This window comes from Lytechinus pictus, chromosome 8 (genome assembly GCF_037042905.1).
Source record: "Lytechinus pictus isolate F3 Inbred chromosome 8, Lp3.0, whole genome shotgun sequence".
NCBI lineage: Eukaryota > Metazoa > Echinodermata > Echinoidea > Temnopleuroida > Toxopneustidae > Lytechinus > Lytechinus pictus.
The window spans coordinates 25,304,543-25,323,103 of record NC_087252.1 but is presented as its reverse complement, the minus strand read 5'-3'; the positions used below and the strand labels follow the sequence as shown (position 1 = coordinate 25,323,103).

Sequence of the window (18,561 nt, the reverse complement as noted above, 5' to 3'; positions counted from 1 at the left end):
AATCGTCCCTCACTGTTTTAAACTGTGGTTACACGGCTCAGAACACTCTTAATTAAATTCTTACTTTCTTTTTATTCATTATTTTTTTATTTTTTTACTTGATAAGTCACTGAGAGCGATCGCCACACACCCTGTGCCACCATCCTGAAGATTATAATAAATTATTGCTTTACATTTTTACAGTCATGTGCAAATCAAATATACATATATATATATTTCAAACAGTTAAATGCACATAATAAATCACACACTATATAAAACCTGAAAAAAAATAAAACAATACATGCATGTCAGATAATAGTCATGCATTGCATTAATACTTTCAGACAGAAACAGATATTGTTAAATATGTTAAACAAAGTCAAATTCGGTATTCAATAATTTTGTTCGGTAAAATTCATTTCCCCAGTTTCCCAATTCATTTAATCTCAAGGATATCATCATTTATCATCATAACTATTCATATAACCATTTAATCATGTTAACTATTAATTATTACACCGACGATCTCTTGGAAATTAGACCATTTGAAAGAGAACTAGAGAAAAGTTGAGATTAACCGAGGCGATGTACAGACAAATTGAAATATGAAACCTCCCGACAATATAGACGGAATGGAAAAAGAATTAAAAGATAATTTGCCAAGTGATAGTTATAGTAAATCAAGTAAGTGGTACAGTGAATCAAATTTTGATTAGACATAGTATATAAATACTTACATAAAAAGGCCTACAATGGTTTTGTTTTCATTTGTGTTATATTTTAAATTTCTGATAATAGCAAATTTAAAATTAAAAAACTATATTTAGAAAAAATTACATTTGGAGACCAACGAGTAAAAGACAAAATACAAGGCCAGAAGTAAAAAAAATAAGCCAGAGTGTCGATTTGACAAGTGATCAATAAACAAATAAACAGAAAGTGGACATTCGGATGTCATTAGACCATGTACAGGCCTAGAACCATGGCCGTATGTACTGATTTTTTATTTATTTATTTATTTTTTTTTTTTTGGGGGGGGGCATCCGGGAAAGACACCTACACATAAACTTGAAAATAAACCGAGCTTGTCATGGGAGCGCTTTTGCATTTGCTTAAGTGAAATAGAATTTCGTTTTCTTGCACACTTTTGGTGATTTTTGTGAAAATTTTCAGTAAGAAAAATGTAAGTTCTCAAAATTTTTACGCTGCGTACGGCCATGGTAAGGACCTCACACTCAGATAAAATGCAACCATGGTTCGGAGAGTCTGGTTAAATTTTTTTTTTCAATTTTGACCTCTTGCCCTGTGATGAAGTCTGCACCTTCACCATAATCAGGGACTTCTATTAAAATGGAGCTAAAAATCATCATCGATATAACACTAAATTTGGTGCCAGAACATGACACTGGATGCGAAAAAGATGCCATCGTCGGCAGCACCCGCAACGTCTGCATCGCAATCCATCGGTTCTGTTGTTTTGCATAAGAAGACATCACATCATCAGAAGTAGGACCATCCAATCGCTTTTATCCTCGAAAGAACATTTGTGAATGGAAAATTGGCGTACACCACTTCAGAGTCGCGAAGCCCCCGCCGACTGAGTGTCGATATCGTTCGGCTGAGAGAGCGGTGTGCTCTCGGGGCGTGGCCGGGAAAGGTGGTCGAGAGCTCTTGCAGTTCGTCATCCCTGATCGAGTTGCATTCTTCATATGACGTCATAAAGGAACCATCTTCGTATTCCTGTGATGGGTTGAGAAGATTAAGACGATATAATTAAATATCATAATAAACCTTTAGACCGACATTCATAGATATCAAGATAGGAGAGGGCGGCTTACTTATTCGAAATAACACAGCGTACCAAAATGTGATCCCATATACAGTGTATTATATTAACAGTGTCTTCGCACTGTGTTCACAGTGTGTTCAGTGTTAAACAGTGTCTTCAAAGAGTTTTCACAGAATGTTCACAATTTGTTCTCATTATGTTTACAGTGTGTACTCAGTGATTTCACAGTATGTTCACAACGTGTTCACAGTGCTTTCACAATGCGTTTACAGATAATGCCTATATGTTTACAGTATCAAACAGAGCCCACGGTGATTTCACAGTATGTTTTCAGTGTGTTCAAAGTGTCAAACACTTGCTTTCATAGAATGTTCACAATGTGTTAACACTCACAGAATATATTAACAGTATGTTCACAGTGTTTTCACAGGATGTTCACAATGTGGTCGCAGTGTCTTCACAATGAATTTACAGTACGTTTACAACTTTACAGTGTGTTCACAATGTTTTCACACTATTTTAAGTGTGTTCACAGTGTCAAACACTGTATTCCCATTGTTTCACAGAATGTTCAAATTGCGTTCACACTCACATAATATGTTTGCAGTGTGTTCACAGTGTTTTCACACAATGTTCACAGAGTTTCCACTAGGCGTTTACAGTAGGCCTATGGTAACAGTATCAAATAGTGTGATCACAATTATTTCACAGTATAATTATGCTTACAGTGTTTGTTTCACTGTGTTAAATAGAGTGTTTACAGTATATCACAATCTTTTCACAGTGCGTTTACAGAAGACCTGGGTTCACAGTATCAAAAAGTGCTCACAGTGATTTCACAGTGTGTTTACATTGTCTTCTCAGTACATAAAGGCAGTGTTTTCACTGTATGTTTACAAAGCGTTCACAATGTTTTCAGTGTCCCACAGTGTGATCCACATGTTTACAGTCTATTAACAGTGTGTTCATATTGTCACACTGTGTTCAATCATTGTGTTCACAGTATGTTCACAGTGCATTCAGCATTTTTCACAGTGTATTCAACATTTTTACACAATGCATTCACAGTAGGTTTATGTTTAGTGTCAAACTTCGTGTTCACTGTGTTTTCACAGTATGTTAACAGTGGGTTCATCGTGTTGTCTCAGTAGGCCCTGTATAATTCACATTGTTTTCAAAGTCTGTCGTTCATCCAGTGGACAATGTGTTCCACACTAAGTACTCAAATTCAAAAAGGTGGAAGTAACTTCACACTGTGGACACCTCTACGGAGCAGGGGTCGCAAAAACGGGGGAGGGGGGATCTGGGTTGGCTTCAGCTCCCCCACTTTTTTTTTTACAAAACCGTGTACAAACACGTACAAATGAACATCTGATTGTGATTTTTTGCATGGTCAGCCCCTTACTTTTTGCTCACCCCCCCCCCCCCACTTTCAAAACCGTTCCGCGGCCCTGCAGTGTGAGCTTTCACTAATTGACGAATGAATATCCATGATAAATAATTCAACCCAGCAAAATATTCAATCAACCTTCAATTTTAAAACTGTAAAGATTATTTCATATATTGCTCCACACTGTTGACACATTTCAGCACACTGCACTTAATTTCTTCACAGCAGACTATAGGCCTGTAGCTGGGGTTCAAACATTTACCAAAACCAGCAAAGACATGTATCCAACAAGGCAGTTTAAAACCTCATTTCTTTAATTCATCTATTATGCACCTGCCATGTTCCTCTTTTCATTTGCACTTTTTATTTGCACCTCCCTTATCTCCCTCTTTCTTTCCTTGCCACTTTTCCCTCCCTATTGTAATTTTGTAAGTACTTTTTTGTGTGTTACCACTGTAATTATTATTATTTGAACTACTTTCTCTTCTTTTTGTTGTCGCTTATTCGTTTTATTTTGATATTTGTGGATTACTTGTTTTAAGTTTGTCTTCTGTGTCCGTCTCGATTTTTGTATATAGTTGTATACATAGTTTGTTTATAATTAGTATTGAAACTAAGTTTAGGGGCTTACCTTCTCTACAAGCTTTTGCTTTTCTTTTCATTTTTATTTTCTTTTTATAGATAAAATTATTGCAACAAATTGTAGTTTTGTTTAATTTATATTCAACATTTGTTACGAAATTTCACTGATTTGTCTGTGTTATCGATTATATTGAATACGTATTGTTACTTTGATTATAATTTGAAACAAAAATTGTTGAACGGAAATAAATAAGTCTAAATCTAAATCTATGCTCCTAAAATCTGAGACTGAAGTACATGGAGAAAGGGCCAGGGTAGTTGTAAGCCTGGAAAGTGGTGGTAGGGAGGGGGGGGGGGGGGTCGACAGAGATTAAATGATACTTACGTATTCAATCCACGAGCGAGGAGGAGGGGGCAACGATGTCACTCTTGCCGGCAGGTCAGGAGGATCACAATATATGTGTTCCTTTCGTGGACACCTGAAAACTGAGATTAAATTAAAAAAAAAATAAGTTACCGCACATTGTAATATGATGAACATGCGACCAAATATTGAAAGGAAAGTTCACCCTGACGAAAAGACAGGTCGTTGTAAAAATGCCAGAATTAATAAAAAAATCATTGGTGCGGTTATTAAAATTTCAAGATTTTGGTTTGTGACGTAATATGAAATATGTGCCCTATATGTTATGGATTATAAAATGCATGGCTATTTATTTTCTAATGGTTCCACATGTCAAGAAAAAAATCCTTCATTAGAGGGTGTGAAAAAAATTCTAACCTCCAAAACTGAAGAAACCCTATCCCTTGTCTTAACATGATTCTGAACAAAAAATCTTTTATAATCCTAACTCTATGCCCTCTGAGATATCAAGACCGGGGCAAATGTCGCAGGGGCAAATGTCACAGGAGCAAATGTCGCAGGAGCAAATGTCGCAGGAGCAAATGTCGTGTCACCTCGAATCCATCTGCTATACTCATTTGTTTTTTAATTGCAAGCTCATTCTACTACTTGAATGCCAGCGTTAACTTTAGGCAATGGTATACATGAGAACATCTTTGGGTGTTCGTTCCCTATACGACCGATATCAGTGTTTATTTCATCTAATTCCAAATGACAGATCATAATTAAGCATGATATATTGCTTGCAGTTTCGACTACATCCCGTACCATGACACAGTTCGCTTGAAACGATTGGAAATTTCACTAACCGGAACATACATAAGAATATAAAAGTGTAGATAACCTTTTTGATATAATTTGCAACTGGTTATTTTGTTCGATTTCCACTTTCTTTCTCCCCCTTTTGTTGTCTTGAACCAAAAAAATAATAACAGCTAGAAAAAAAATAACAAGAAACGAACGAAGCTGCAGAAGAAGATGAAGAAGAAGGGAGAAAAGAAGAGAGAGGGAGAGAGAGATAGAAAGAAAAAAAACCCGCGAATTTCCAAAAGTGAAGTTTTTACCTGGGGCCCGTCTTACGAAGAGTTGCGATTGATTCGATCAATGGTAATTATGGAAAGCCAACAAAGTCAACATATGAAATGCATGTTTGTTCAAACAAATTTCTAGATATAAATGTATATACATAAAGCCATTGATTCCTTGACAATTTGGTGCGTTTTCCTCTGTTTACAAATGACATTTTGCAAATTTCCTGTAGGAAAAAAATATGACACTGATGGATTTCCATAGAGTTACGATTGATTGGATCAATCGTAACTCCTTGTAAGACGGGGCCCTTGTCTTTTTCTCGAGAGGAAGAACAGGAGGAGATAGGAGAAAAATAAAAAGAAGAAAAAAAGAAGACGGATAAGAAGAAAAGAAGAAGAAGAGAAAGAAAAAAACAAGAAAGGCAGTATCAGTAAAAGAAGGAGACAAAATGAAGGATAAATTTCTGAATTTATTCTTACCTTTCCTCTTTCTCCAGATGGAGACAGATAGAATGATAAGGATACCGGCTCCAATGATTACATAAAGCGAGATGGACATAATTGTCGCTATGGTATGACTGGACTCACTCACCGTTTCCTCTGCGTCAGGCCTACTATCTCCTGCAAAACAAAATAAAATGAATAAAAAAAAGATAACTTGAGAAGGGAGGGAAAAGGGAGAATAAAAGAAAATGAAACTTGAAACTTAAAAGAGACTATGTTTGTGGGTGTGTGTGAGAGAGGGAGAAAGAGGGGGAGAGAGAAAAAGTTAGAAAGATAGCTAGATCGATAAAGAGAGAGAGATAAAAATAGAAATTATGCATTGTTTTAAATACTAAATTTACATGAGAGAATTTTTTTACCAAAATAATTTAGATATAAATGATATAAATGGAGCGTTGTGGCCCAGTGGATTAGTCTTCGGACTTTGAAACAGAGGGTCGTGGGTTCGAATCCCAGCCATGGCGTAATTTCCTTCAGCAAGAAACTGATCCACAGTGTGCTGCACTCAACCCAGGTGAGGTAAATGGGTACCGGTAGGAAGTAATTCCTTAAAAAGCTGTGTGCGCTATGAACGCCTAGCTTAGCCGGGTAATATAGGAGCGCCTTGAGCACCTAACAAGGTGGATATGTGCGCAATATAAATACCCTATATTATTATTATTATTATAAATAGATAAATGAATAATTGCACTGAAGATCAAAGTCCCATGTCGGATTTGTAGTGTCATGGCAAATTTCAAATCTTGCTTGTTAGACATCCACATCCTGCACGGTCGATGTGCAAAGAAGGGGGCCGCTCAGTGCGTTAATTTCCAACAGTAATCAAAGACGATTAGAGATTGATAAATTCAAGACTAATTTTCTTCATGTTAACCACTTAACCCCTTTTTTCTAGGAAGTTCAGATCCGGCTGCGGTATAAAAGTAGCCGACTGTTCACTAGCGTACCTACGGGGGGGGGGGGTGGCAGGGGGGCAGTCTGCACCCCCTGGCGAGCCACAACCCATGCAAAGGACATATTCCTGCCACCCCCCCCCCCTGACGAGCTTGAAAGACTTTTTATGCCCCCCCTGACGAGCTTGAAGACCTTTATTCCCACCCCCCCCCCCCCCCCCCCGACGAGCTTGAAAACCTTTTTTTTTTTTTTTTTTGCTTGTCAATTTTTTTTGTGGTACGAAATCCTTTATTTGTGATTGAAGACCTTTTTTTTTTTTGCTTGTCAATTTATTTGGCGAACGGTTTTGTCCCCCCCCCCCTCTGTGGAAAATCCTAAGTACGCCACTGATGAAAGTGGGTGAGGGGGCGGGGGTGTCGATGATTGGCCAACAACCGCTTTGTCTACTTTGCGTTTGATCTCATCCAACATGGTCTAATCTCAGTTCGTCTACTGACCATTTGGTCTAATGGCCATTTATTTTCCATTTTAAGTTCCTGTGAGGCTGTCCTATCTTTGCTGCCTACGTGCCAGGAGGAATAATGGACAGTAAGTAAGTCAGTAAGTAAGTCAGTAAGTAAGTAAGTTAGTAAGTAAGTAAGTAAGTACTAAGTAAATAAGTATGTAAGTAAGTACGCACGTAAGTAAGTAAGCACGTAAGTAAGTAAGTAAGTAGTATCCACTTCTTCTAACACCAACTTAATCTTTATTGTTAGATGAACTGTTTATGGATCACATATTACATATACGTTTAACTTAGTACAAATGATGACTAAACGAAGTGAAAATTAGACGAAATGGGCACTTAGACTACTTGACGTGGGTATTAGTCCGAGTGTAAACTGTAGACCCAACCGCAATAAGACCTCATTGATAGTAGACAAAATGGTTGTAACCCACACTGCAAAAACTCCGGTGTTGATTTAACACCAGCCCGGAATCTATATATATATATGTCCACACCAGAGAAGTGTTAAACGACACCAGTTTTGTTTTGGTCTAACACCAGAAAGGTGTTTATACAACACCAGTTAGTATTAAAACAGCATCGGTTTGCTTCCAAACTGGTGTTGTTTAACACTTCTCTGGTGTGGACATATATAGATTCCGGGCTGGTGTCAAATCAACACCGGAGTTTTTTTTTTCAGTACATGTGGTATTAGACTAGCCCTATCGGAAAAGAAAGTAGACCAACTGAATATAGATCAAGTGAATATAATCCATTGAGGTTGGGAGGGGGTAATTGTATCTGAATGAATATTTCACATTTGATGGAAGGGGTTCCAGTAAATTTGTAGCCATAAGCTGCTGGGGCAGTTACCCCCTCCTGAAATTTCGTTACAAAAAAAATCACAAAATTCGCCAAGAAGTGTCCTAAAGAGTCTTCAATTCACGTCATCAAATGCAAAAAAAAAAAACCTCCTATAATGCATAATTCGCTAGGTCGCTCCGCTCCCTCGCTAACGAGTTTCTTCAATTATGTTCACGCATCTTGCCCCCCCCCCCACCCCAGGAAGAAATGTCTGCGTACGACATGAGTAAAGTCATTCTTACCAGCAATGTTGAACTGTAGAGAGTGGCATGACCCAACCTCACGCCCTGTGCAGCATAAAATAGCGATATCCCCATTCGGTGAAATACTGGGCAGAAAGACGATATCTCTTGCCTGGCAACAGGTATTGTTCCGAGAGGAGTTATTAGCCTTCCGACTTTGGCGATGAAAACATACTGGGCTTGAAGTTTCATTGTTTATTGGGATAAGAGGGTTACCCGTTGATGACGTATCTGTTTTATCTGTCCAATATGAGAAATGTCAAGAATAAAATATGCCATCGGATTAATTGCCAGAAGCTTCTTCAAAATGGAAACTATGTTATAAACAGATGAAAAGAGTGGTAGGCCTACTACTGCAGGGAAGCCGTCATTCTTGGTAGCAAGATGTTTTTTCAGAAATTCTTTCTTCAAGTAGTTAAAAAAAACAAAGGGGGAGAAAAACAAAAACTAAAGAAAAGACAGGAAGAAGGATGAAGAGAATAAAAAAGAGAAGTCTTGACAGTGTAATTCTATAATACCCCTAAAATTAGTTTGTAATTCGACCACATTTTCGTCTTGCCCCTATCGCAATATCAGGGCAGAGCCCCTGAGTATTTACTAAACCATGCACCCAAATATATCCTTGACGAAACTAATCGGCATTGGATGTGATACGAAGTTACACAAAAGTGTGAATCACATTTTAGCACAGTCCACAAGGCGAACACACTGTGAACAGCACTCATGTGGCGTGGTAGAAATACCCACGGTGGCAACTGTGTTCACACTTCATTTCAACAGTTTCAGATTTCTCTGAATCACTCACATCTTCAGTTACTGCATTATATGTGAACAGACTGTGAACATCCACACAGTCGAGATGTCCACTGTGTGAACTTATCTCCAGATTATTGAATTTTAAGCATTTTAACATTGTGAATCACATGTAGTACACTATGTGAACACACTGTGACCACCAACACAGTCGAGATGTCCACAGTGTGAACTTGTCTCCAGATTGTTGAATTCTAAGCATTTTAACATTGTGAATCACATACTAGTATGGTGCACTATGTGAACACCCACACAGTCGATACGTCCACAGTGTGAATTTATCTCCAGAGTGTTTAATTCTAAGCATTTTAACATTGTGAATCACATATAGTCCACTATGTTAACACACTGTAATCACCCACACAATCAAGATGTCTACAGTGTGAACTGTTTAATTTTAGGCATTTTCACATTGTGGTTCACACATAGTCTCCTATGCGAACACACTTTGTGTTAACGTATGCCGCACTGTGGTCTTTCCAGCAACAATAAACGATATAATGGGACAAGATGGATAAGAATTGTCACATGAGTATAGAGCTGACCCAGTTACAATTGCCTCATTATTTTAATTATATAATTAAAGGGGAATCCAGCCTCGGCCATAAAATGTTGTGTTTAGAAGGAGAAAAATGAATTATACAGAATGGTGAAAGTTTGAAAGAAATCGGACAAGCATTAAAGAAAGTTATAGCTGCTTTTAAATTGAGATCACTAAAAGTATGTAGATTTCAAATTGGCAACTGGGTACGTAAATTATGACAAGGGGCAAGGACAACTTTCCCATAGGCCATGTACTTTATAATCAGGGTTTCTTTTTGGTTTTCTTTTAAGTACCCATTCCCCTGGGGCAGTATAATCTAAATATAATCCAGGTAGTATATTGTTTTATGTCCTCATGAAAGAAAAATATAATTTGAAATAAAAACTTTTGGGGAAAAATGACATTTTAGCCATAATATGTATTGGAGTACAAGGAAGAGTAGTCCTTGCCTTACATCACTATGGTATCCCATATGCGGCCAATTTTAAGTCTCCATGGGTATAGTGATTACCAATATTTACAACTTTTAAGAAATCATAACTTTCTTGTTGTTTGTCCAATATTGTTCAAACTTTCACCTATTAACTTGTCTGATTTTTGTTTTTCTTATAAAAACAAGTTTTTATTTGGGTTGGATTCCCCTTTAACAATTATTCAATGCTTTCATCATTATAATTATGTACTTGATCATTATTAAATACTTTCATTCGAGGGGTCCACGATTTACAAGCAGAGCTTCACAGTGGACCTCTCCATTTTCGACAAGCTATTTTCAGCTACAAATATTTCATGATCCATCTAAGTTTAAAATCTATATTGTTGAGCTACATGATTGTGTTTTTTTATACTTCAATTGTTTATTATCATTTTATTTCATGGATTTTGTTTACTGTTTTGCTGGAAATAAAAAAAAAATGAAACGGAAATAATTTAAGCAAGAAAGCAGCAACAACGTAACTTTCTCTAGTAGTACCAATAATATTTCTAGCAATTGAAGACTTTCCGGTAATTCCCGACATGCTAAATACAATCAGTGCCAGTCTCTACAATTTGAACGCCACTTGATTTATTACTTTCGAATCATTAACAATTCAGCAACAGAATTCCCAGAAATCCTTCTTCTATATGATAGCGTCATTTAGGCCACGCCCAAGTAATAAATGTCCACTTTCATTCTTAGTGAGATCCTGCAGGCGATCTGTGTTTTTCAAATGCTACAGAAGGACTTTCACACGACTGAAAGTTCACTGTGATTTGTCTTTTTCAAGAAAAGTGAGCAAGAGATTCGAAATTGTATCCATTCATGCAATTCTGTATAGGCCTATATATTCAAATTTATTCTATTGATTGCGTTGTTTACAATTACAATTACTTTCAGACGTGTATTTATTTATCAATTTCATGTATGTCATGAACCATTTTATGTCGGTCTACCTATATATTTTGTTAGTTTTGCCTATGAATGGCCTGTATTGTAAACATGCTAATTTCAGCATTTGAACTCTGGATAATACATTGATTTTCATGCGAAATACATATATGCACCATTAACTGAATTGAAAATTCTAGTTACCTTTAACCATCAACTTGACTCGTCTCGGTGATTTTTCGCTTTCCCTGATTCCACATTCTACCCATTTACCATTATCAGCATGTGTTGGATGAAACGTCACCGATGACGTCACATAATATTCGTCTTCATTGATGTCGAACTTCTTTTGAGGTTCCTCTTGCAAACTGAGATCTTGGGCTGTCCAGACGAGTGTGCCAGGGTAGCCCTTATTCACATAAGCAGAACACTTGAGTGTTTCCGTGGTATTGGCCGTGACGATTACTTTGCTTGGCTCGTCGGGTGGATGACCGCCGGATGACGTAATGCGAACGGATGTATCAGACCCTGTGCAAAATGAAAAAGAGAAAAAAATAATCACAAAATTGATTATGGAGGAAGCTTGGAGACAGTTTCCTTAAGAATTTCGAAACGACAATGGATTTTTGCTTGAAACGATCCAGGGACACTGCCATAATTACACGAGTACGCGCACACACCCACATCCTCCCACATCCCCTCACACCCATCCCACCCACACACGCAAGCACCCCTGACACCCACACAAAAAACATCCTTAAAAGGGTTTTTTCAAGCTCGGGCAATGTACGTGCGTACAGTAGAGTTACTAAAATGGTAACAAAATTGCCACCCTCCCCCCAAAAAACAATCGTACATATATAATCGTACCATGACCACATAATATTTGGAGCATTACTGTAATTTTTCGTATTGAATTGCATTAATTCTATTTAATAAAAAACATGCAAAATAACCCCCCCCCCCAAAAAAAAAAAAAAAAAAAAAAAATTAATTCAGTTAAAATTTACAACATTAAATACAACATTAATACGTAATGAATGGCTGGATTGCCCATTATTTGGGGTGGAGATAAACATTCCATTCAATATGTTTTGAATGGAAATGAAATAAAAGAATTGAATTGAATTGAATTACAAAATAATTCTAGGGAAGTCTGAGAACATTCTGTCATCAAAGGTTGATTACTTGTTTAAAGTGTATTTTGAAAGTTGATATATGAGCACTGTGGCGGTGTCCGTCTTGCCCCCCCCCCCCCCTCCGACGTCCCCGGACAAACGAAAGGGGGTGATCACATTAATTTTGTCTCGAGTGATCATACGAGCCTAATTTGGCCGAGAAGAAGATAGCTGAAAGCTACATTAATTTATATAACGTTCAGTAGTCCGTTTCAAGAAAACTTGTTGGTTTTTTTTGGAGGAGGGAAGTAAGAATACGAAAATAAGAATTATTATTTTTGCCGGTGAAGGATTTTTGTATTCTTTATATTATTTATCTATTATTATTTTGTATATATTTGCTTTTTTTTTTTGGGGGGGGGGGTGGAAAGGGAGATTTCCCAACATCTCCATTGGTGTGTCCATGCTGAGTTCTTCAGTGCCTCCCACACCTTTTGGTCTCTTTTTAGCATCAACCCGTAACCGGAGCTAGGAGATGAAGAAATAGACAAAATAGAACACAACCAGGGGGATGTTTCACAAATATTTAAGTATGACTTAAATCGCACTTAAATGCCGACTCGTGCATGATATGCAACGCGCGTTCTTATTGATAGATACGTATTAGTGCGCGTCCTCATGACACGATCTGACCAATGCGGTCAAGCCTTTCGTAGAGTACGCAATTCGGTATTTAAGTGCGACTCTAAGTAATACTTAAATCTTTGTGAAACACCCCCTGCTTAACTTTCTCCGTTAAAATTAACTCCTAGTTTAATAACAAGACTTTATGATACTGGTTTTAGGTTTGATAAAAAGGTTTTCATCACTTACCACTAACAGTGAGCTTGACAGAGGTTTGGATGATACCATTGACGGTCACTACCAAACAGAAATACACCCCGCTGTTCGTACTCTGGACATTTGTGATGATGAGATTCGCTGTCTGGTTCTCGAAGTCAAGGTCAAGGGAGACCTGACTATTCGATGTCCTTGTCTTACATGATTTAGGGTTATCATCTGGACATTCGTGAGAAGCGACAGTGTCAGTACGGTCAGGATTCTGTTATGATGATGATAATGACGAGAACGATGATGATGATTGTGATAATGATGACCACGACGACGATGATGATGATTGCGAGGAAGAGGAAAATGAAAACAATGATTGTTCAAGTTCAAGTTTATTTTCCATTTCCATTAACAACATTATAAGCAAATACAAATAAAAAATACATGAATATAAACAAATACAAATGAAATATAATAATATTGATTACAAATCAATTACGAGTTTCAATACATTTGTAAAATAGTTTTAACAAAATCTGATATGGAAATGAGGGGATCCACTAAAAAGCATTGCTTGTAGAGCATGATATATTGTGATAATATGATAATAATAATAATGATAATAATAACAATACTACTAATAATAAACATAATATTGATAATGATATATTTTTAAGTAATAATTCTTTTAATTCTTTAAAATCGAGTCTTTTCAATATTCAGATTCGCCTTAATGCATAGTCGATTCCCTTCAGACATAATGTTGGAATATTGATACTCGATATTAAAGCCGCATGACTAATTGCCATGATGATAAACACATAAAGCTCTAGCTCTATGATAAACATATCATTATCAGTCATAATAATCTTGACATGGTGATGAATGAAATCTGAGATGGCCTGAAAAAAGTTTACTTCCCTTTACGACCAGAAACCGACACATTTTAAACTACGATCGATAGGTCTATTATGGTGTTCATATAATACCATACACTCTGATCTTTAACATTGGATAACGATTCGATATTAAAAGAACATCCATGTGTATTTCATATAAGATGAGCATCCTAAAGACAACGGACCTAGATAAAAATAGAATGGAATACAAATCTATCAAATTTTGTGTAAAAGCAAACTTCTCGTCAAAATCTTAATGACGTCACATATTGATACGAGCAAATGATTCCACCTGATTTCTAGGTTTCTTTTCAAACTGATGGCAATAATGGAATATATGCCTTTGTACACTTAACCAGTTAATATGTATAAAACTTAAATGTCAAAACAATATATTAAAAATACCTTTATTTGAAAATAGTTCACAGTGTCACGATTGAAACCGTGGTCATAATCGTGGAGAAATCTTAGTAATCGTATCAGATCGTATTAGATCATATCAGATCAGTTGTGGTAATCGTATTGATCGTGGAATCTTTTTTGGTTCAAAAAAATTCATGATTAGTTACGAAAGGCCGATTGTGGCGTTTGTATTGGTGAGCTTAATCGTGGAGTAAATCGTAGTGATCGTGTCAGATCGTATCAGATCTTGAAGTCACTCGTGGCTACCGTTTTGATAGTAGAACATTTTTTGGACTGCTTTAAAAAAATCTTTCGCGATCAGCAACAAAAGGCCAATCGTAACGGATCACCAGACGATCGGAACGAGGTATAAAGGAGTGCACGACATTGGAAACGAGGTATGAGTTATCGGCAAATTACAAATTGGCACTAAAATGCGGAATCCGTTGAACATCTTATGATGCAGTCACACCAATGAAACCGACTACAGTCCGACCAAAGACCAATCATTGGAAATAACGTACTAGATTTGATCGGTCTGGAGTCGGTTTCGTTGGTGTAACTAAACATTAGAACGTTTAAACACTCACAGTTAAGTACCAGGTGGCATGATCCAGGTCTTTCCTGTCCTCGACTCGAGAAAGATTCCATCCATGGGAGCATGGCAGCGTGACGCTCTCCCCGTTCTTGGCAATTATGGGGACGTGGGTAGTTGCAAACAAAGTATTGCCGAACTTGAACATCATTTGAACTACATGCGGACAAGAATAGATATAACTTTACTGCTGCAATCTTAATGGTGATGGTGGTGCTGGTGCTGCATGTTTGTAAAGGTGACGATGATGATGGTTAGGAAGACGGTGTGGTGGTGATGCTATTGGCGATGATGGTGGTGGTGGTGCTTTTGAAGGTTAGGATGGTGGCGCTGGTGGTGTTGGTGCTGCTGCTGCTGATGATGATGGCAATGATGTGGTAGTATAATGGTGTTGATGGTGTTAGTTGGTGACTTTTGCGGTGGTGGTAGTGATGATGGTTGTAGAGCTGATGGTGGTGGTGGTGATGATAATAATGGTGACGATGGTAATGATGGTGATGGTGAATTTGCTGTTAATGAAGATTCTGATGATGCTGGTGGTGAGGATGATGGTGGCTATGGTGGTCATGGTGGTGATTGGAGATGACGTTAATCAATGTGGAGCATTGTGGCCCAGTGGATAAGTCTTTTGACTTTGAAACAGAGAGTCGTGGGTTCGAATCCCAACCATGGTGTAATTTCCTTCAGCAAGAAATCTATTCACATTGTGATGCACTCAACCCAGGTGAGGTGAATGAGTACCCGGCAGGATTAATTCCTTGAATACATGAGCGCTGAAAGGCAGCTCGAGCTAAATAATAATAATAATAATCCGCTTTTATATAGCGCTTAATCCATCGGAACGACGTGTCTAAGCGCTTTACAGATATATTATTACCCAAGTCATCGGATTCAATCAGTCATTCCCGCACACAATGTGTGCACATCCTCCACTCCCTGGGGAGTATTCCAGTCAGTCACCTGTGAGGCGCACACAGTACTGGACAAGCTACAACGACTTTCACATCCTACCGGGTACCCATTTAGCACCTGGGTCGAGAGTGGCAAAGTGTGGATTAACGCCTTGCCAAAGGACGCCAGACCGCGGTGGGATTCGAACACACGACCCTCTGTTTACAAGGCGAGAGTCAGAACCACTACACCACGGCTCCTCCGGGGTAATAACAATAATAACATCGCGCCTCGGAATAGATTATTTCTAGATAGATGGCGCTATATAAATGCCTATTATAAAAATTATTAAGACGATGATTCCTGGTTGTAGTGAAGGTGGTGGTGATATGGTGATGGTAATAATGACGATGGTGGTGTAAGTGGTGATGATAGTAACGGAGATGGTGGAGGTGATGGTCGTGCATAGTATTGCGATAATATTGGTGATGGTGGTGATGATGGTAATGGTTATTGTGGTGGTGCTACTGATGGTGATGATGATGATGACGATGATGGTGCTACTGATGGTGATGATGATGATGATGATGATGGTGATGATGGTGCTACTGATGGTGATAATGATGATGATGATGATGATGGTGCTACTGATGGTGATAATGATGATGATGACGGTGCTACTGATGGGGATAATGATGATGATGATGATGGTGCTACTGATGGTAATGATGATGATGACGATGACCGGGAGGTGATGATGATGCTGATGAAGATGAGCATATTGATGAATTTGATGGTGACGTGGTAGTGTTCATGGTGTTTATCGTGATGATGGTGGTGGTGGTGAGGATGGTAATGGTTATTGTGGTGGTGCGGCGGCGGTGGTGGTGGTGGTGATGATGATGATGGTGCTACTGATGGTGATGATGATGATGATGACGATGATGGTGCTACTGATGGTGATGATGATGATGATGACGATGACAATGACCTGGAGGTGATGATGATGAAGATGACCATATTTATGATTTTGGTAGTGATGTTTGTGGTAGTGGTGATGGTGGTCGTGGTGATGATGATGGTAATCGCAATGATGGTGGCGGGTTGCACGTTTTACCATTTATAGAAGTGCTCTCAGTGCGTTCCCAGTGCGGCTTTGGAAGGTATAGAGTTGAAACCCTTTTTTATTCTTTGAGTATAATTTCTTATAAACTGACGATTCCTACAAGAACAAAAACAATTACAGAATAAATAATAATATTTTTGCCATTAGTTCTACTTTTTCAACGGGCGGAGAATTTATCACATCTCACATCATTTCTCCATCTGCATGATCTGTCCATGTTGTCCATTTAGCTCGTCTTAATACGTCATCAATACTTTCACAGAAAAAACAATCAACATTTGCAAAAGATGATAGGCTTGCATCTTCTTTGATGATAAAATCATATAAATATGATCATCAACATAAGTCTGCTCGCAATTCGTCAAACAAGTGTGTTTTAAACAAACATTTGCTACCTCTTAGAAATTCAATCATAGAAATTCTTACCAGTAATGGCAAATAAAACCGATTTGGCCATCCTCCCCATCTTTATAACGTAATATATATATCCACAGTATAGAATACGAGCTGATCCTGAATAGCACAGTTATCCAGATGAGGGTTTCCTATAGTTCTGTCACTATTTCAGTTTTCATGGCGTTTGGAAGAATGACAAAGGATGTGATGCTCTCAAAACAGAGGATTCACTTTCAGAGAATACTTATGAAGGGCCATCGATTGGTTGCAAGCAGGCTGCTACTTCAACCAAGAGACACAATCATTCATACTTCGATTGAGGATATGAGGGGAGGAGCCCTTTGTCCATTTCACTTTCGGTTATGTGAAATCATAATTATAACGACTAGTTAAAAATAGATCGGCGTTTTACCAATAGAATAAAGAAAGTTTCTCCCGATTAGCTTCACCACATGGACGTAGAGCCCTAAAAGGGATGGCTAAATATGGAAGGAATATGGGATATGTATTAGATCTTCGTTTTGATAGATCAATAAATCATTTTACAATCTCGAGGTTGAAAGGTATACCTTTCCCTCCCAACAAAGAAGATACGCAATTATTAAGTCTTCTACCTGTCCCCCACCAACTAATTATATTTTCCAGAAAAAAAAACCAATAATAAAACAAGTAATACTGCACTGTAAGAAATATTGGGTAAAATTTTTACCACCACGAGGGTAATTATGTGCCCAACCAATTTGGGGCAGCATTTTACCCAATGCGGGAAGCATATGTCCAGTAAGGTTAAAAATAAGCAGCAATTACTTTAGAATGGGCGAAATTTTCATCACACTGGGTAAATAAAAATGCCCAATGTTGGTTGGACACATAATTACCCGTATGGAGCACTTTTACCCAATATTTTTTTAGAGTGGGTATACAGTTGCCGATTTTGTATCACTATAGTTAAACGCCCGCTATATTTTTCTGGAAAAAAAAATCATCAAATCAGTAATACTGCACTAGAAATATTGGATAAAATTTTTACCACCACGAATTTTACCCAATGCGGGAAGCATATGTCCAGTTAGGTTAAAAATAAGCAGCAATTACTTTAATTTGGGCCAAAGTTTCTTTACATTGGGTAAATAAAAATGCCCAATGTTGGTTGGACACATAATTACCCGCATGGAGCACTTCTACCTAATATTTTTTTTTAGAGTGGGTGCCCAGTTGCCGATATTGTATCACCTTAGTTAAACACCACTTGCAAATAAATAACGGAAAACCTCTGAAACCAGGTTTTTGTCTCTTGTTAATGTAAGTAGGTGAAAACACCTTCGGAAGTTGTTTGAAATGATGGGGAAAATTAATTACATCCACACCCACACACTCATACATGGTTGGGCAATGGTAAATGTGAGATA

At 37.8% G+C, this 18,561-nt stretch overlaps 1 protein-coding gene across 1 annotated transcript; it reads right to left on the bottom strand.

The window, feature by feature from the left end:
- Nucleotides 1-1,013: 1,013 nt before the first annotated feature.
- On the bottom strand, nt 1,014-17,314 carry LOC129266993 (uncharacterized). The gene is made up of 8 exons (XM_064103129.1): nt 17,183-17,314; nt 14,735-14,895; nt 12,886-13,114; nt 11,099-11,422; nt 8,169-8,408; nt 5,658-5,798; nt 4,129-4,229; nt 1,014-1,722 (listed from the first exon to the last, which is right to left on the bottom strand). Exons 1-8 carry the CDS (start codon nt 17,220-17,222, stop codon nt 1,483-1,485), a joined length of 1,476 nt encoding a protein of 491 aa, XP_063959199.1. The 5' UTR covers nt 17,223-17,314; the 3' UTR covers nt 1,014-1,482.
- Nucleotides 17,315-18,561: the final 1,247 nt, after the last annotated feature.